Source organism: Lucilia cuprina, chromosome 5 (assembly GCF_022045245.1).
Source record: "Lucilia cuprina isolate Lc7/37 chromosome 5, ASM2204524v1, whole genome shotgun sequence".
Lineage (NCBI taxonomy): Eukaryota > Metazoa > Arthropoda > Insecta > Diptera > Calliphoridae > Lucilia > Lucilia cuprina.
Window position 1 is genome coordinate 49,312,374 of NC_060953.1, and position 21,551 is coordinate 49,333,924.

At 29.3% G+C, this 21,551-nt stretch overlaps 4 protein-coding genes across 4 annotated transcripts; 3 read left to right on the forward strand and 1 right to left on the reverse strand.

Moving 5' to 3' along the window:
* Positions 1 to 1,419: 1,419 nt before the first annotated feature.
* Positions 1,420 to 2,177, forward strand: LOC111688092 (pupal cuticle protein Edg-78E). The gene is made up of 2 exons (XM_023450581.2): positions 1,420 to 1,555; positions 1,641 to 2,177. The coding sequence occupies exons 1-2, from the start codon at positions 1,544 to 1,546 to the stop codon at positions 2,004 to 2,006; spliced, it is 378 nt and encodes a 125-aa protein (XP_023306349.2). The 5' UTR covers positions 1,420 to 1,543; the 3' UTR covers positions 2,007 to 2,177.
* A 1,841-nt stretch (positions 2,178 to 4,018) lies between these two features.
* On the forward strand, positions 4,019 to 7,969 carry LOC111688094 (myb-like protein P). Its single transcript, XM_046952914.1, has 6 exons — positions 4,019 to 4,131; positions 4,524 to 5,153; positions 5,564 to 5,806; positions 5,871 to 6,096; positions 6,154 to 6,875; positions 7,294 to 7,969. Exons 2-6 carry the CDS (start codon positions 4,634 to 4,636, stop codon positions 7,782 to 7,784), a joined length of 2,202 nt encoding a protein of 733 aa, XP_046808870.1. The 5' UTR covers positions 4,019 to 4,131; positions 4,524 to 4,633; the 3' UTR covers positions 7,785 to 7,969.
* Positions 7,970 to 10,929: 2,960 nt separating this feature from the next.
* Positions 10,930 to 11,396, forward strand: LOC111688093 (pupal cuticle protein Edg-78E-like). Its single transcript, XM_023450582.2, has 2 exons — positions 10,930 to 10,941; positions 11,014 to 11,396. The coding sequence occupies exons 1-2, from the start codon at positions 10,930 to 10,932 to the stop codon at positions 11,365 to 11,367; spliced, it is 366 nt and encodes a 121-aa protein (XP_023306350.1). The 3' UTR covers positions 11,368 to 11,396.
* A 3,287-nt stretch (positions 11,397 to 14,683) lies between these two features.
* LOC111688090 (pupal cuticle protein Edg-78E-like) lies at positions 14,684 to 15,566 on the reverse strand. The gene is made up of 2 exons (XM_023450579.2): positions 15,416 to 15,566; positions 14,684 to 15,248 (listed from the first exon to the last, which is right to left on the reverse strand). The coding sequence occupies exons 1-2, from the start codon at positions 15,425 to 15,427 to the stop codon at positions 14,838 to 14,840; spliced, it is 423 nt and encodes a 140-aa protein (XP_023306347.1). The 5' UTR covers positions 15,428 to 15,566; the 3' UTR covers positions 14,684 to 14,837.
* Between the last annotated feature and the right edge of the window lie 5,985 nt (positions 15,567 to 21,551).

The following is a 21,551-nucleotide window of genomic DNA, read 5'->3' on the forward strand; positions in this document are numbered from 1 at the left end:
AACAAACTAACAAACTAACAAACTAACAAACTAACAAACTAACAAACTAACAAACTAACAAACTAACAAACTAACAAACTAACAAACTAACAAACTAACAAACTAACGGTAGGTTAGTGGCCTCCGGTAGGTTAGTGGTTAGTGTTCTAGTCTGGTAGACCGGAGGTGGTGGGTTCGATTCCCACCCGTGGCACTGGTTAAGGAGCGCACAACAGGCCCGATAGAGGCCTAGGTGTATTTCTTCGGATTTGATGTGTATACATCCTCCTTTCAAACTAACTAACTAACTAACTAACTAACTAACTAACTAACTAACTAACTAACTAACTAACTAACTAACTAACTAACTAACTAACTAACGAACTAACGAACTAACGAACTAACGAACTAACGAACGAACTAACTAACTAACTATCTATCTATCTAACTAACTAACTAACTAACTAACTAACTAACTAACTAACTAACTAACTAACTAACTAAATAATTAACTAACTAACTAAATAATTAACTAACTAACTTACTAACTAACTAACTAACTAACTAACTAACTAACTAACTAACTAACTAACTAACTAACTAACTAACTAACTAACTAACTAACTTACTAACTAACTAACTAACTAACTAACTAACTAACTAACTAACTAACTAACTAACTATCTAACTGACTGATTGACTAACTAAAACTTGTTTCATAACAATATTTATAACTACCAATTCAATTTTCCCCATTTTTTTAAATATCCCTTTTTACACCTAACACTACATAAACGGCCATATTAAAAAACTGTTATTTCATTGAAAATATTTAATTGTATGTATTTCTAATAATATATTTTGCATTGATAAAAGATTATTAAAAATACATAATAATTATTAATTAAAAATTCATATTAAATTGACAATAAAATCAATAATAGATTACAGCGATTAGCATAATGAATTTAATTTGAATACATACATTTTGTATATTAACTAAATATGGATATAATATGTATGTATGTTTGTACATACAAAACGTACGCTTGACATGAGATTGATATACAACACACACCTACAACAACACTGACATTAATAATACGGCGGAACCAACAACAACAAAAGGTTATGTTAACAAAGACTGGCAAGGGAGTTGATTTGATTATCAGGTCATAGTTGAAAATATTTAAACAACTGCACAAAATTAAACTAGTTAAATACGCACAATACATACAAATAAAATTCAAATTTTAAATTTACACTTTAATTTACATAAAATTTATAAATAAATTTTTAAAAAAATTTTAGCCAAGAGATATTAAGCTGCATTTATAAATTAAAACAAACAAACGAACAAAAAAAAAAAAACTTAATTTAATAAAGATGAATTAAAAACAGATAGAGAAGATAGAAAAAAAAAACAGAAAAACCCTAAAATATCAGATATTATATTACAATAATTTAATTTATCGAATAACATTTTGATATAAAAACCTTTGTTAGAGATTTTCAAAATCAGTAGCAACTACAGCTTGCAAACCATTCACATAATTTAGCAAACATGTACAAAATTGTAAGTTTAATTTATAAAAAAAAAATAATAATAATTCAATATTATTTATTTAATTTAAATTTTTTATTGCTTTTTTTAATTACAGTTCTTTGTTTTATCCGCTCTCGTTGCTGTGGTGTCTTGCGGTGGTGATCCCGCCGATACCGAGGCTACTCTCTACAAATACACCAACGAAGTGCATCCCGATGGCAGTTACAATTACGAATATGCCAGTTCAAATGGTCTAGATGTTTCCGAAACTGGTGTTGGTAGTTCTTATGCCTCGGGCTCTTATGCCTACACTTCACCCGAAGGTCAACCCATTCAATTGTCCTACACTGCCGATGAGAATGGCTATCAACCACGTGGTGATCATTTACCTACTCCTCCACCAATTCCCGATTATATTTTGAAGGGTTTGGCTTACATTGAATCACATCCTTTTGAGAAAATCTCTTTGGCTAAGAAGTAAGGAGGAGTTGTATGAACAAAAATATAGTTCAAGATTACCTGAGAGATGTTAAAAAAGATGATGGATTAGAAAAAAACATTTGTTAATCGTTTTGTTGACTAGTTTTAAGATAGAACAATTTTTTAGTTTTAGTGAAAATAAAAAAATTTTAAAAAAATACATGTAAATAGATAAATTTTATAAAAAAAATTAAAAATGTTTTTGATTTCAATTATGTTTCAAATAAATTTCAGTAAGATTACCGAAAAACTACTGGATCATGATTCTATGTCGATCGTTGATTAGTGAAAATATCTCAGTCCAGATCTAAGAAACTCTATAACCATTATAAAAATATTTCGTAAATTGAAAAAAAAAACGAATCTAACTAAAATGTTTTAAATAATTTATATACAGAAAATGCAAATATGGTGTAATTATTAAATTTTTACCGATTTTCAACCCTTAAATCAAATAACTACCAACCACTATTGTAGTTTATCTAATCTCTGGCGCACGCTCTTTCCTAATAATCTTTTTCAACCCCTCCATCATCAATAACTTTTTAATTAAAGGGTGTTTTTATTATATCCTACACCACTATAGTGGGGAGGGTATTATACGTTTGTGCTGATGTTTGTAACATACAAAAATATTGGTCCAATACCCACCTTAAAGTATACCGATCGATTCAGAATCATTTCCTGAGTCGATTAAGACATGTCCGTCTGTCCGGCTGGCTGTCCATGTAAACCTTGTGCGCAAGGTACAGGCCGCAATTTTCAAGATAATTTGATGAAATTTGGCACACACGATTCTCTTGGCCCAAGGAGAAGCGTGTCCATTATTTCACCTATACAACCCCCATACAACCGTACCTCCCGATTTGAACTTTTATGCCATAATTACGTCAAATATTCTACTATCTTTCTAAAAATTGGCACAAATAAGTTTTATATAAGTATAAATGACACTGCAGATTTTCGTAAGGATCGGCCCCCTTCAAAAAATGACTTAAACGTCTAAAATTGACTTGTAACCATTTGTATCGCAATGAAACTCAACAAAACTAACTGTTATTTAGAAATATATTCTTTTCCCAAATTTACCGTGGACCGGCCCATATTTCACCTATATAAAGCCTCATTTAGAAATTTTAGTTTTTTTTTTATCAATAAATTGCTTAAATATTTTGGAATTATGGTAATATTCAACATAAAAGTTTCTTTATAAAAAAATAAAAATTTTAAAAATATACTCATGGTGTAGGGTATTATATGACGGCCATGCCCGACTATACTTTCCTACTTGTTTTTTAGATACATTATATACTGCAGACTATAGACTTGACTATAACCTAGGCAAGACTATATACAAGGCTATATACTATACAATAGACTAGACTATAGATAAGATTATGGATTAGACTATTGACAAGACTATAGACAATAGACTAGACTATAGACTAATATAATATAAATCAGACTATAGATAGACTAGACTATAGACTAATATAATATAAATCAAACTATAGATTAGATAACCGACATTAATTTAGACTAATATAATACAAATTAGGCTTTATACTAACGACTATACCAGACTATAAACTAGTTTTAGACAAGATTAGATACTAACCTATATACATTCCTTTTTTATACAAAATTTTCAAAAAAAGTATATTTTTATAAAAACTTTTCACTTAAGTACTATTAAAACACCTTTTAAATTTTAATTTCTATTTAACTATTTATTACAAATAATATGATTTTGTTAAATTCTTTTTAAATTCAACAATATAATTTAATTTAAATTAAAATTTTAAGGGATACCCTTTACCGAAACTACTTCCAATTGTAAGTAAATATTATTTTTTTGGTGAAAAATCAATAATAACTTTAGTCCACTGCGCATGTCGATCTGCGCAGCACAACAATATGCACCCACAAAGTCAAATGTTTTGCCCAACATAATAACGCTCTCACGAGCAAAACGACTAAAGGAAAGGACAACAAAAATAATGCTCAGTAGCAGTAAATACATCGTCGCAAAAGGAACTAAAAGAAGAAAACGGAAAAAAATTAATATTTTTTTTTTAAATACAACAAACACAACAGGAACACAAAAGTTAAAATAATAGAAGGAGGTAAATAGAGAAGAAAATTGTTTAATTTTTGTAGTTATTTTTGTTCTATTTTTAATGTTTTGTTATTGTTGTTTTGCGTTTTTGTTTTTCCTTGTTTATTATGCTTGAATGATGTTTGATGTTGTTATGCATAAAACTGTAAAGAGTAAAGTGGGTAAATTTCAAAAGGGGGTTGCGTGAAAAAAATGTGTTTGTGATTGCGTTAGTTTAAGAGAGTGTGCAAGTGTGTTTGTTATGTTGTGTGTGCAGTTTTTTTTCATACAAATAAAATTGACGTTTACTGTTGTTTCTTTTTTTTAATTTAACTGAGTTTTACAAACATCTGCGCCGTTCTTTAAATATTTAGTTGTAATTGAGTATTTCAACGTTATTGTTTTATTATATTTTTGCAGTAACTTTTAAAGGAAATTGATATTTCATAAATAAATAAATATAAAACAAAACATTAAGTGGAAACTATTGATTTTTCCTTTTGGACTGGAACTGTATTAAAGAAACAACAATGAGTGCTGCTATCAAATCAAGTGCTCGCCTGAAAAACAAACGTCGTCCCGGTGACCCATGGATATCGAAAAATCGTGTTCTTAATGGTGGCACGGGTAAATCTAAACGTAATTGTCCCATCTACCGAAATCCCAATTTCGATACGGATGAAACTAAATTACTCATACAATTATGGGGTGATCCCAAAGTGCAACGTGAACTTATAACCACCCACAAGAAACATGTGGTAATTTCTCAATTGTCAGCCAAAATGGAAGAATATGGTTACTATCGTTCACCAGAAGAAATCACTACACGTATTAAGAACATGAAGTGTTTCTATAATCGTTTGAAAAAGGAATTGGAATCGAATAAGGGTATGGACCCGTCATGGCGTCACTATGCCGAAATGGATGCCATTATGACAAGGCCGATTTTCAGTGTAAGGCCGAATGAAGTCCCGGCGCCATCGTTAAAATATTTACTGGAACAAGAAAAGGAAAAACGTATTGAACGCAAGCGCAAAGCAGAAGAAGATGGTGAGTAAAGGGGACATTCTGTAAAGTCTTATCTTTAGCTACACTAGTTCAGTTTTAGTTTAGTTCAGTTCTAGTTGTGTTTTAGTTCAGTCCTCGTTCCGTTCTAGTTCAGTTCCAGTTCAGTTCTAGTTCAGTTCTATTTCAGTTCTAGTTCAGTTCTAGTTCAGTTCTAGTTCAGTTCTAGTTCAGTTCTAGTTCAGTTCTAGTTCAGTTCTAGTTCAGTTCTAGTTCAGTTCTAGTTCAGTTCTAGTTCAGTTCTAGTTCAGTTCTAGTTCAGTTCTAGTTCAGTTCTAGTTCAGTTCTAGTTCAGTTCTAGTTCAGTTCTAGTTCAGTTCTAGTTTAGATCTAGTTCAGTTCTGTAGACTTGATTTTTTATATCAATTAACTTTTAATTAAACATTTATATACAGGTTCTTCGGTATCCGAAAGTGATGATGATATATCCGATATTTTGGCTGTATCTAGTGCAGCTTCCAACACTTCTACAGCAACCGCAAAAGAAAATGCAAACAAAGAAACAGATGGAGCAGATGGTGGAGAATCTTGTACGGAAATTGAATTTGAAGCAGATGAAAACTCGTGCAATAAAGATGAACCTTCAAAAGAAAAACGAAGAAAATCCTCAGCTGAGGAAAATGCACAAAATAAAAATGGTAAAACAACCTAATTAAAATTTACTCAATTACAAATATATTATAATTATATTTTTCACACTAGAAATGACCGAAGCTGAATTGGCTATAAAATTAGAAATCGAATCAGAACAATTTCAAGAATACCAAAGTATAGAAGAGGAAACAGATACAACTAATAAAACAGCAAATAACAAGAAAACAGACGAAACCATAAAAACCATAAATATAACAGAAGATGATGATTTACTGGTGCCCAAAATGGAGCCCATAGATGTGGATGAAGTGTATGAAAAACAAGGACAACAAAAGTATGTGAAAAGCAAATTGATTGCTATTTAAAAATAACTGATTTTTAACTCTTTCAGCACTCCTGCTCCACCTGCAAAACAAAATTTCACTCAATTGGCGGACATTTTGAAACAACCAGCAAAATCCCAAAATATAACAGTACCACAACCTACCATGATTAAATTTTCCATGCCTAACAACTCTAATTCATCCACGACAATTTCTTCAGTTAGTAGCTCTTCTACCGGCACTACATCTAAAATTTCAGTTGTATCTCCTACAATATTAATGCCACCATTGATGTCAGCAAAGTCTAATATGGCAACAAAAACAGTCGACCAGAGACAAGTGCGTTTACCTGGCAATTTGCATGCCCTACTGGCGGCTTCGGGTTCAAGAACCACTGTTACTAATGCTAATGGCATGAAATTTTTGTTAGTCAATGCAGCCGACCAAAGAGGTCCTCCTATAACTACATCTAATTTGACAAGTACTATACCTTTAACTGGTCCTAATAGACCAAATACGGCTAATCAAACCGGTGTTAAAATTATACAAAATGCAACACAATTGCAACAGCAACCACAGCAGCAAATTTCGTCACCACAACTGCAGCAACAACAGTTTCAGCAAAAACCTCAGCAGCAACAACATATACAACAACAGCAACAACAAATACCCCAGAAAACTCAGCCCTTACAGCAACCACAACAATCCCTCTTGAAACCTAGGGAAATTCCAAAACGTTCAGATGCGCGTCCGGAATATAGAGAGCAATTAAAAAAACGGGATCTTTTAGGTATGAAAGTTACAACAGCACTAGAACAGAACGAGAATTGCTTTAGAACTGAACTAGAACTGAACTAGAACTGAACTAGAATTGAACTAGAACTGAACTAGAACTGAACTAGAACTGAACTAGAACTGAACTAGAACTGAACTAGAACTGAACTAGAACTGAACTAGAACTGAACTAGAACTGAACTAGAACTGAATTAGAACTGAACTAGAACTGAACTAGAACTGAACTAGAACTGAACTAGAACTGAACTAGAACTGAACTAGAACTGAACTAGAACTGAACTAGAACTGAACTAGAACTAGAACTGAACTAGAACTGAACTAGAACTAGAACTGAACTCGAACTGAACTAGAACTGGAATATGAGGACGTTAAAGTTTTACTTCTATATCCTTTAACATTTTTTTATTTTTTAGGCATTAAAACCACCCTTCTAAAGATGCTCAAAGTACAAGAGGATGCCAATGAAATTCAAAATGAACGTTTGGCCATTGAACGTGAACGTTTACAATTCGAACGATCCCTGGCCGATAGATTTCTAAATATATTCGAGCAAAATCAAAAAATTCAACAACAAATGCAACAGCAACTACAACAACAGCAGCTAATGCTACAGCAACAACAATCACAACATCAACATATACAAATACAACAAAGACCAACGACGGCAACATCTCAGGTCTTTGCTACTAACACAGGTAATCAGACTACGGCAGTAACACCAAATGGTCAGATAATGTTGCCACCAAAATTACTAATAACTACAATGGTACCAACTTCAGCGGCTCAAGCTGCAACGGGTTCATCCACTTCAAAGGTGTTGACCACAACGGGATTCGCAAATTTGTCACCTGCCACAAGTAGTGACATACAGCTAGTGGTACCCAAGGAGGAGCCACAAAATTAAAACAATGTTTAAGAATATTTAAATGGTCAAGGACATTTTAGTTTAAGCTAGAGATGATGATACTCGTATTCTTTAAGGTTTATTTTTACATTTTGTATATAGCTTTTGTTAATTTAAAGAATTTATTAAATAAATAGTAATTAAACATATAGGAAAATTATTATTTTTTGTTTTGCAAAGTTAATTAAGCCGATTATAAAATATAAATGATATGTGATCTGTTTACAAGAGCAAAAGGATCAAATTTCTTTATGTTTTATCTAAAAAAATATTTATAATAACAATTGTGTGATTTCAATAGTTCTGATTAGATATATTTAAGATTTGCTATACTAAAACTGCACCGATCGCGTCTATCTCATTGATAGTTGAATAAATATTTTTATTTTGAATCAATTTATAGTTTTGGCAATAATTTAATTTACGCATAAATTATAGTTTGTTTTGAAAATATTGATATCAGACATAAAAATTCATTTCAGCAAATTAAATTTAAACAAAAACAAGTTCATCATCAAAAAATTTGTCATTAGCTTAACACTATAAATTTATGAGATCAGTTTTATTAAATTGAAATTAGTAATACATATTAATCAATGCAATGTTTAGTACGATACGAATTAATTGAGGCTTTACTTTTAAAATCATTGTTGATTGATTTATTATCATTTTCGCAATGATCTAGTTTTGCTACTAATTAAGAAGGCTGATAAATGTAACAAATTTATTTAAATTTAATTATTTGCTATTAATTTTAAATAGACAGAATTTGAATATGATTCACTTTTCTTTAAGGAGATTTGACAAAATTTGAGATTTTTAAAAACCCTTGTCTTGGACTTTATACGAAGCATTTTAGTGTCCAAAGAACTAACTAACTAACTAACTAACTAACTAACTAACTAACTAACTAACTAACTAACTAACTAACTAATTAACTAATTAACTAACTAACTAACTAACTAACTAACTAATTAACTAACTAACTAACTAACTAACTAACTAACTAACTAACTAACTAACTAACTAACTAACTAACTAACTAACTAACTAACTAACTAACTAACTAACTAACTAACTAACTAACTAACTAACTAACTAACTAACTAACTATAACTAACTAACTAACTAACTAACTAACTAACTAACTAACTAATAACTAACTAACTAACTAACTAACTAACTAACTAACTAACTAACTAACTAACTAACTAACTAACTAACTAACTAACTAACTAACTAACTAACTAACTAACTAACTAACTAACTAACTAACTAACTAACTATCTATCTAACTATCTATCTATCTATCTATCTATCTATCTATCTATCTATCTATCTATCTATCTATCTATCTATCTATCTATCTATCTATCTATCTATCTATCTATCTATCTATCTATCTATCTATCTATCTATCTATCTATCTATCTATCTATCTATCTATCTATCTATCTATCTATCTATCTATCTATCTATCTATCTATCTATCTATCTATCTATCTATCTATCTATCTATCTATCTATCTATCTATCTATCTATCTATCTATCTATCTATCTATCTATCTATCTATCTATCTATCTATCTATCTATCTATCTATCTATCTATCTATCTATCTATCTATCTATCTATCTATCTATCTATCTATCTATCTATATATCTATCTATCTATCTATCTATCTATCTATCTATCTATCTATCTATCTATCTATCTATCTATCTATCTATCTATCTATCTATCTATCTATCTATCTATCTATCTATCTATCTATCTATCTATCTATCTATCTATCTATCTATCTATCTATCTATCTATCTATCTATCTATCTATCTATCTATCTATCTATCTATCTATCTATCTATCTATCTATCTATCTATCTATCTATCTATCTATCTATCTATCTATCTATCTATCTATCTATCTATCTATCTATCTATCTATCTATCTATCTATCTATCTATCTATCTATCTATCTATCTATCTATCTATCTATCTATCTATCTATCTATCTATCTATCTATCTATCTATCTATCTATCTATCTATCTATCTATCTATATATATATCTTATCTATCTATCTATCTATCTATCTATCTATCTATCTATCTATCTATCTATCTATCTATCTATCTATCTATCTATCTATCTATCTATCTATCTATCTATCTATCTATCTATCTATCTATCTATCTATCTATCTATCTATCTATCTATCTATCTATCTATCTATCTATCTATCTATCTATCTATCTATCTATCTATCTATCTATCTATCTATCTATCTATCTATCTATCTATCTATCTATCTATCTATCTATCTATCTATCTATCTATCTATCTATCTATCTATCTATCTATCTATCTATCTATCTATCTATCTATCTATCTATCTATCTATCTATCTATCTATCTATCTATCTATCTATCTATCTATCTATCTATCTATCTATCTATCTATCTATCTATCTATCTATCTATCTATCTATCTATGGTAGAATTAATTCCCACCTGAGGCACATGTTAAAGAGCGCTCGATAGAAGATAGATTTCAACTAACTATTCTGGGCTATCGATCACTTTATGATCTAAACTGTTATCGGAGCTATAGACCTGTCCGCTTCAGCCTATTTGTTCCAAGACTAACCATTCTAAAACTTATTGATCGCTCCATTATCTTATCTCTACGTCAGTTTATAGTTCAAACTATATACCTGTTGAAAAAAAATTACCCAAAGGCATCAACGATTGCAATTCTTGCGTACCTCATGTAGCGTACTATGAAAAGATGTCTTATAATATTTGCCAAAAAATGAATCATTGCTAATTTTGATTGAAATCAATATTTAAATTAGAAATTTATTACACATACGCTGTTTAACTAAATATGTATGGGGTTTTTTAAGTTTACTAGTTTTTAAAATAGTTTTTGTCAATATTTTTTTAATGCATTTAAACTAGATTTAATATTAATAGATCTAGTTCTTCAAATGCTGGAAATAATGACTAACCTTTTAAAAGAAAAAAACACAAGGTAATTTTACGTAAAATTTTTAACATTCTTAATTTTGTATAAAAATCTGCGATTAATTGCTGAAACATCACATTTGAAATTTAAACGTTTTCATTTAAACAACTAAAAATGAACAAATTTGTAAGTATTTATTTAATTGTAATAATTAAAATTAATTTATTGAGTAAATTTCAAATTTTTCTTTACCATTAGTTGATTGTTACTGTTTTAGCCGTTTTGGCCTGTGGCGCTTTAGCCGTTAGTGACCAGGACAAATATGCTCAGATCACCAAATATGTCAATAATATTGATGAATACGGCAACTACAATTATGAATATGCCTCCTCAAATGGCATCAGTGCTGCCGAACAAGGTACTGGTGGTCAAGTAGCCAATGGTGGTTACTCTTATTACTCACCTGAAGGAGAATTCATACAAGTTTCCTATACCGCCAACGAGGATGGTTTCCAACCCAGCGGTAGCCATTTGCCCACACCACCACCAATTCCTTATTATATTTTAAAATCTTTGGAATATATTCGTACTCATCCTCCTAAATTTCAATAGGCTTAAGATGTAGGCGTTATAGTCTTAATTAGAACGTTAGAAGTTTATAATAAAAATAATTTAGAAAATTTTCATATAATTTTTTCTTCAATACATTTCAAACAAAGAGATTATTTTTGGTACTTTTTTGTTCTTTAACTGGTATTTTTTTTCATTTTGGTACTTTTTCATTACTTAACTGGGAGTAACCCGGAGTAAATGAGAACCTAACAAAAAATGGAAAAATGTTGGTAACTTTTGGTTCCTAAAAAGGTAATAATATTGAATCTTTAAACATAAAATCAAATATTCAAATCTATATATATAAAAAAGTAGCGTTACTGACTGACTGATTCTTAATCGCATAGCCCAAACGGCTGAACCTAGAATCATGAAATTTTGACAGTAGATGTGTTTTTGGCTATGTAGATTTTTTGGAAATTTGCACATTTACGTGTAAAAAGGGGGAAAAACGGGTAAAACAGATTTTCTTAATTATCCTACATATTTGTGATACAAGAAAAATTCTAAATGCACCTGTATCTACTCTTAAAATGAGCAGATGGGTGTCTGGTACTTTTTTCAAATTCGTACTTTTAAAATTCAGCCTTTTTTGGGTGTAAAAGGGAGAAAACTGTATTCATGGTACTTTTTTTAGCACATTAAGAAAACTTTTTCGGTTTATTGAATTATTCATATTAAATTACGGACTAACTCTGTAATAATATTATTGCAATAAAATTTTTGCTATTTCACTGGGGAAAAAAGTAGCAAAAAGGGAAAAACGGAAAATTTTATTTAAACTCATTGAGCCAACTTTTATAAAATTTCAAAAAAGTAGTTTATTTACTCACACAAAATAAGCTATTGGTATATTATATTGGAATTCGAGTACTAAGGCCTATATAGGACCAAATTCGAGTAAATTGTTTGGTACCTTTTTGAAAACACAATTTTTCTCAAACAAATGAATGCAAATTTGAATCGTTGGAGTTTTATCTGTTATATATAGATTTAAATACGGAACATTTTGTAAACTTAATTCTCGAAAAAGTATACTTCTAAGCGAAAAGGGGAAACATTGTACTCCTTTTTATTAGTACTTTCCACTTAGGTAAAATTTATTCCATTTTTAGTACATTTTCTTCCTTCAAATGATACTCTTTGTAGGTTCTTTAATATGAACTCAAAACACATGATTATTAAACATAAACAGTCCTCATTGAATAAGATTCTTTAAGAGACAACATTTTAGTACTTTTTATCTCATAAATTGTACTTTTTTAATTTTCTAAAATATTCAACCTAGGAACATTAATTTTAACATACATGGTCTTGACTGAATAATATTCTGTAAGTGAGACTTTTCTTCAAATTGATTCTTTATAATGGTTAACCGGAACACACTGTCCTTATTAAATGAGAATTTATTGAGAGAGATCTTTGTACTTTTTCGTTTTTCCGATGGTACTTTTTCATATTTTTACGATATTGAACATAGGGTAGCGAAGCACCCAGGGTATGTTAGTTTTCTATAAAAGTAAACAAAATTTTTAATGTATTTTATTTAAGTTAGGGTAGCGAAGCACCCAGGGTATGCTAGTATTCAATAAATTAAATTCAATTATTATCCATCTTTAATGCAAATTTTTTCTTCCACTTGACATTTTTTCCCATTTACTTAACATCCTAATTTATAAAATCCCATTATTATTTAATAATTTCCCATCGGCATGACATTTCCTTTACTAATAAATATTTCCTTAAACTATTTCAGTTCACTCTCGGCCGCTACTAATACAAGACGTTTAATCCGTCGTTCGTTACGCAATTGTTAATAAAATGCAGTGAAAGTGATTAAATGTTTATAAAATTTGTAAAATAACAAGTGTTTTAATATATTTTAATAAAATATCTACGTAAATCTTTAAAAATTAGTGTTTAAATTTAGTTTTTCATTAAAATATATCGGCAAACGAAAAAAAAATGTTCAAGAAAAAATGTGTATACGCAAAAGTGTATTCTATGCAATTGTTTTTGTATTTAGTGGTTCTTAGCAGTTGTTGTTCTTGTATTTCTTTTTGTGTTATTCACAAGCCCTTTGCGCATTGGTATGTGTGATTTTTGGGTGGGAGAGTGCTAGAGCAAAGTGTTTTCATGTAAATATGTCAATTGTTAATCTGTTGTTGTTGGTTAAAGCTTTTGCATCATATTAAAAAGTAAGAGAATCTAATTCTCCGATAAAAGCAGAGTAAGGTAAAAGCTAAATTAATGTTAAAGCGCAACAGAGTTGCCATTTATATAAATAGTATAAAAAACGGAAAACGGTTCGGAAACGGTTAAAATAATAAAAATAATAAAAAAATTGTGTACGTGATCAATTAAATTAAATTACAAGTATAAGTGGAATAAATAAATAATTTCATCGATCTTTTTTGTAAGTAAAATTATTTATTTTCCAAATTTTGAAATTTTTATTAATAATTTTTGTATTAAATTTTCTATAAACTTTAAAGGCTGATGAACAATTTTCTCTTAAAAGATAACTAAAAATTTTCATTTAAGTAATACCTACGTCAGTTTTATTGCAGATATATTTTAGTTTAAGTTCTGTTTTAGTTCAGTTCTATTTCAGTTCTAGTTCAGTTCTAGTTCGGTTCTAGTTCAGTTCTAGTTCAGTTCTAGTTCAGTTCTAGTTCAGTTCTAGTTCAGTTCTAGTTCAGTTCTAGTTCAGTTCTAGTTCAGTTCTAGTTCAGTTTTAGTTCAATTCTAGTTCAATTCTAGTTCTAGTTCAGTTCTAGTTCAGTTCTAGTTCAGTTCTAGTTCAGTTCTAGTTCAGTTCTAGTTCAGTTCTAGTTCAGTTCTAGTTCAGTTCTAGTTCAGTTCTAGTTCAGTTCTAGTTCAGTTCTAGTTCAGTTCTAGTTCAGTTCTAGTTCAGTTCTAGTTCAGTTCTAGTTCAGTTCTAGTTCATTTTTGAGAAAAATTTATGAGTGATTCCAAAACAAGATTATTTTTCATTTAGATGTGTTATGACAAAGTTAGAGACAATTTTATTCAATTTCAATTTAAATGCGTTTTAAAGATTTCTAAGACTATTTATTTTTTTCTACCAAAATATCGATTTTTAAAAGAACATATTAATGTTCCTATAACAATGATATTTTTTCAATTTATTTTTTTTTAAAGAAATTAAAAACGATGTCATTTCTTCGATAAAAATATCGATTTTAAAGGGAAAATGAGGGTGATCACAAAATAAGCTAGTTTTTTAATTTTTAATACGTTTTAACGAAATTAGAAATGCAGCTTATTTTGTAGTTTAAACACTTTTATAAAGTTAGATTTTTTCATAATAATTTTTATTTTTAAAAACAGCACATTTAAAGGGTTTTATGAGAATTAAAAAAAAATATAAACACAGGGATCAAACACAATGAACTTAAAACTAATGACGTTTTGGACGGGGGTGTGTGTGAAAATTAATTAACAATCTATTGATAACGTTTATATTGCGGTTGTTGTTGCTGTTTCAATTGGCTGCCACCCTCACGATTTTCCTGATTAGGATGAGTGCGAATATAATCCAAAGCCTTTAAAATGGCAGCCGGAATGGGAGGTGGAGTGGGTAAATGATCACCACTGGGATGGAAACCATTTTCATCGGCTGTATAACTTAAAGTAATCAATTGGCCATCGGGTGCATAGTAAGCCGAAGAACCACTGGCATAATAACCACCAACACCAGACTCCTGGGCAGCAATACCATTGGTGGTATCAAATTGATATTGATAACTGCCATCCTCCTTTAAATCATTGCTAAAACTACGAGTTTCGGCAGCAGCATCATATTGATTTGGGCGGGCCAAGGAGGAGCTGATTAAGACAGCAATACAACAGATGAACTACAAGTAGAGATGAATGGGTATTTAATAGGTTTATTTATGAACATATTTGCTTTAAGAGGCTGATTTTTTTTCTTTGGTTTTCAGCAACAACAAACTCGTTCAGTCATGCATGGTTGTCAATCAAATTTGTTATGGTTTTAAACGATTGACAGCAATTTACTTACCAATTTATACATGATGCTTAAATAAAATTTGTAAAAAATACTTAAAGTAGATTTTTATGAGTTGTTTCCTCTTTAAGATTCAACTAAGAATTAATACATTTCTGTGGATTTGGTTTGCAATTTATACCCCAAAATATCAGTCTTTTTTTTGGTTTTTGGTCAACTAAAGGCCTTATCTTTAGTGTGTGTATTCATGCATATATTTTTTGATTTTTTTTTAAATTTTGGCTCAATTTGTCAGGTTTTCAGGTTATTTCTGGGGAATCTTCTGTTTTATTTCTCTGCCACAATCTGGCACTCATTTTTTTTGTGGTCATATATAAGTAAATACCTAAATGTTGCTTTTATTATTGTTGTTGTGTTCAAGTGGCGGTTGCAGCTTCTTTTGCTACATGACTCTCATAAATTTTATTGTCTTGTTTCGTTTAAAAGCAGCGAATAATATTATATAGTCCCTGTTAAATGTTTCTTAAAACCTTTAATGGTGTGAATTTTTTTCTGAAATTTTATTATTGTGGTTAAAAAATAAACAAAATGTTTTTTTTAAACTTGTGGTATTTTTAGCTTCATGTTGAGTTTAGAACAATGGGCGTGCATTTATGTTGAACTTGAAATTTTGTTAATATTTGGTATAAAAAGTAAATCCATAAACGAAAAAACGTTTATAATTAGGCTACCCGCAAGTTAAAGCAATCTAAAAGGTTTTTTATTTTTATCTCTTTTTTTTTGTACTGATAATAATTTGTCTTTTAATTGTTGACCATATTTCTTTAATTAGCACTTTTTGGGTTATCCTATTAATTTTTGAGTATAATTAAAAAAGGACATATGATCGCGATCTTAAAAAATTAAGATTTTGATCGTAATTATAATTCAAATGAAATAACATCAAAAAAACAATATTTTCACTTATATTTTGGTCGAAAACATAAAATCGTCCTTATCTTTGATAAAACACATTAAAATTACAAAATAAATTTATTTTGGAATCTCTCATATTTTCTCTTAAAAGCTAATATTTTGGTGGAAAACATTTAATCGTCTTCAATTTCTTTAAAACTTAATAAAATTGAAAAGTAAGTTTTTTTTTGGAATCACCCATATTTTTTCTTGAAAATAGATATTTTGGGCGAAATCATAAAAAATCTTTAACTTGTTAAAAAAACATTTAAATTGATAAAGAACATTATATGGTGATCACTTATATTTTCCTTTGAAATCAATATTTTAATCGAAAACATAAAATCGTTTCAAAATTCGTTAAAACGCATTTAAATTATATAATAAGAGTTTCCATAAAACGAAAATATAATTTTCGATCTTGGCTATATCCATAACTATATTCGGGCTCATAGACTAGTCTATAGTCTACTATTAACTGGACTACTGATTTGATTATAGTCCTGAACAAAGTCTTGATTATAAACATGATAATACTTAGTTCTGAAAATGGATTATATTATTATATACAGCGGAATACGATTTACTTTAGACAGAATATATACTGTGCAATAGTTTTGATTATATACTCTTTTTTTGAGCCTAAATTGGTAATTAACTATATTAGTATAGTCCATAGCTATAATCGGGCAAATAGACTAGTTTGTAGCCTATTAACTGGAGAACAGATTTCACTATAGACCTAAACAAAGTCTTGACTATAAGCATGACAATAGTCATGAAAATGGGTTATATTATAGTCTAATATAGTCTTGACTATAGATGGAACTATAGCTTTAACTATATAACGGACTATGGTATATAGACTAAGCAATAGTCTGGATTATATACATTTTTTTAACCTAGATTGGTCTAAACTATAGTCTTGACAATAGACTAAACTATAGTAGTGACTATAGACTAAACTATAATACTGACTATAGACTAAACTATGGTCTTGACTATAGATTGTATTTTTTTTACTATATACTTAGTTGTAGACAGGACTGTAATTCTAACTAACTGACGACTATAGTCTAGACTATAGAAGTGACTATACCAGGGTTTTGAATATAGACACTATTTTCATGACTATAGACTAAATTATAGGCATCATAGTAGATTGGACTGTAGTTCTAAATAAAGACTAATTAAAACACAATAGACTAAAGCAATGATTATGGTCTTGATTACAGTATTAAACTGTAGTTCTAACTAACGACTATAGTCTTGACAATAAACTAGACTATAGTAGTGATTATACTAGGGTCTTGATTATAGACTGCACTACTTTCATGACTATAGACTAAATTATAGGCCTGATATAGTTCTAACTAAATACTAATTAGAATAGCAATGATTGGTCTATAGAATCAACTATGGACTGAACTATGGTCTTCATAGTCTATTATGGTCTTGACTATATATTGGCCTATAGAATTAACTATGGACTAGACAAGAATCAAACTCTAGATTATAAAATTCATTATTATTGTGACTATAGTCTTTACAATAGATGATCTCGATCGTAGTTTTTACTAAAGAATTAGAATATAATATACTATAGTAATGATTATGGACTTATTGTATAGTTTTATATATATAGTTTTCACTATAGATAATAGTCTGCACTATAGTATAAAGACTATAGTCTACATTATGAAGTTTAGTATAGTCTTCAGTGTAATTTTGATTATAAACTAGATAATAGTTCTGTGTACAGAAGCAAATAGTCATGTCTATAGATTTGACAATAGACTTTAGCTATAAATATACTATTGACTATAGTTTTACCTATAGACTTGTTTATATTCTTAACTAAAGACTAGACTATAGATTCGTTTGTAAGCTATACGATAGCCTAGACTTTCTAATGGTTAGAATGAAGTTTTCACTAGAATTTTATAGTTTAGTTTTTGTAGACTGGACTAAAGACTATACTATTATGATCTTGAAGGCAGAATGGAATACAGACTAGACTATGGAATGAACTATAGTATTGACTATGGAGTGGAGTTTAGTTTTGACTATGAATTGCTCTCAAGTCTAGACTAGAAGGTAGAAGTGAACATAAACTGATCAATCGACTTATTTATAGATTTGACTATAGGCTGGATTATATAGACTATATGTATATTAAAATTCTAATTGATTATTGTTTCACTACATATAAAGATTTCTGATGCCTGGGTCAAAATAATTAAACCCATTATGTTCCATTAGTGCTGAACCTATTATGTATTTGTTATATTCATTTCTAATGTATCAATAATTCACTTTCAATTTTATTATTCTCTTGAAAAAATAGCTTTTGTTATTTTATAACTTATTTTTTTTTTAAATTTATAACGATTCCTTTTAAACCCCCATAGAAATCTGTTAAAAATACATTAATATAATTTTTTTTTGAGAATAACTGAACATAAAACGATGTTAATGAGTTTTTTTTTTGGGTTCTCATATCTACTATCTGTATACAACACAGCTTGACATCTTTTGACGATAAAACTAATTATTTCATTTCGTTTTATGATTCAGTTTAATATGTTTAAAATAAGCTTTACTCATGTTCTGTTATGCTTTGAAAGCTAAAAAGAAAATCTTTTAGAACATATAACAAGTATGAATTTATAGTCGGACATTGCCGATCATATGATACCCTACACCAGTCAGTATGTTAAAATTATGAATTTTTTAAATAAAGTATTTAATTTGTTTTTTTTTTGTGGAATATTTTTGCTTATTGTTGACAAAAAAGAGATTTTCTAAAAGTGGGCTCATAGGGGAGAAGGGGTAAATAGGGGCCTATCATTATAAATTTTGGTATATGAATGACTTTGTAATTTATGTAGATTTTAATCGTTTTATAAGTAATTATAAGTTAATTTTGACCTTCAAGTCATTTTCTGAAGGGGAGTATTTTTGGGTCAAATGAGGCTCGATCACAATAAAAATTAGTATTGTCATTTATTGTTCTATAAAACTAATTTTTGCTGATTTTTGTTTACATTATAAAACATTTAACGTACTTATGATCCTAAAGGTCCGATTCGGGCGGTACGGTTGTATGGGGGCTAGGAGAAATAATGGACCGATTTCAACCATTCTCAAAAAAAGAGTATGTGTCAAATTTCATCAAATTATCTTGAAAATTGCGACCTGTAGCGTGAACACAATGTTTACGTGGACAGACAGACAGACGGACAGACGGACAGACGGACAGACAGACAGACAGACGGACAGACAGACATAGCTAAATCGACTCAGAAAGTGATTCTGAGGCGATTGGTATACTTTAAGGTGGGTCTAAGACCAATATTTTTGGGTGTTACAAACTTCAGCACAAACGCATAATACCCTCCCCACTATAGTGGTGTAGGGTATAAAAATACACATGTTTAGTTTGTCTTTTGCAAAGTGCTTTTTAAGCCACAAAAAATAATTTTTATAAATAAACATTAAGTTACTTATTACTAAATTAATTAAATCAAACCCAAAAATGATTAATAGATTTAAAAATTATTTCAAGTTTTTTTTTAACAAATGTCAAAAGAACATACATCTGTATCGGGAAGTTAATCAATTAAATATCAAAGAAATATGTATGAAATATATTTGATCATGATATCTAATATGACGTAGATAGAGAATAGTAATTATTTAATATATAAAGGTATTCGGAAATAGTACGTCCATCTCTCATGAAGAAAGAGGAGGTGGTGAAAAATCGAATGAAATTTCTATGGGGGGCCATTGTTCTTATTTCAAAAATATATTTAACTATAAAGTAAACATGTAAAAATCATAAAAAGAATATAAATCATTTACGAAATAAAACAAAAAGTAATAAAAAATAAATTTAAATGTTATATAATTTGCATAAACTTTATAAACGTTTAAAAATATATAACGTGTTGAACGCTGAAATGATTTATTTGTAAAAAAATAAATAAACTACTTAACCATTGAAATACGAGCTAAATTAGTGTCTATAAAAGTTTAATTAAATTTTAATAAAATTTTTGTGAACAATTAAAACAATGAAACCTGTTCTCATTAAGGCGTGTCTTTAAAATGAAGACAACAGCTTTTAAAATGTTTTCATAATTGTTATTTTTCGTTAAAATATGCTCACTGGGTTAGAGTATGTGAAGATTTTGTTAAATTTTTACGGGAAACATTTAGAGTTAGACAAATAGATTGATGGAGTGTCATGTATGTAGATAGAAAAACTTGGTAAATGGTCGGGTACATAAAAAAATTAAAACAACTGTGGAATTAGTTTGACGTATAAGTGGTACGAGTTTCGTTAAAATAATAATGACGCTCCCTCTTTGGCTATTCTTCATTATAGACTGTAGGCTTAACTATATAGATTATACTGTAGACTAGATAGACTAGACTATAATACAAACTAGACCATAGACTAGACTATAGACTAGACAATAGACTAGACTATAGACTAGACCATAGACTAGACTATAGACTAGACTATAGACTAGACTATAGACTAGACTATAGACTAGACTATAGACTAGACTGTAGACTAGACTATAGACTAGACTATAGACTAGACTATAGACTAGACTACATCTTTGACTATAGACTAGACTATAGACCTGACTTGACTAGAGTCTACCCTTTAGACTAGACTACAGACTAGGCAATATACTAGACTAAATACCTGACTATCCTTTAGACAAGACTACAGGTTATACAATACACTAGACTATGGACTCGACTATATAACTGAAGATTGACTCGACTGTGGACTAACCTTTAGACTAGAGAATAGAATAGACTATAGAGTAGACTATAAACTATACTAGACTATAGACTAGACTATAGACTAGAATATAGACTAGACTATATACTAGACTATAGACTAGACTTTAGATTGCAAATTAGGATATTGACTACATTATAGAATAGACATTAGTTTAGACTATAAGCTAGACTCGACTATACACTAGACTATAAACTATATGAATAAAACATTTTGCTCTGCATTCTTTTAACTATTTTTAATTTAAATAATTTTCAAGACTCTACTACTCAATTCCGTTGACTTAGCACCTAAAATTCTTTAACTCGTTCCAGCAGCATTGCAAAAAGATAAAAACGGTTTTAGAAGAACAACGAAACAGTTGACATATTGATTTCAATTGAATAGTATCGAATGTTTGGAAATACAATG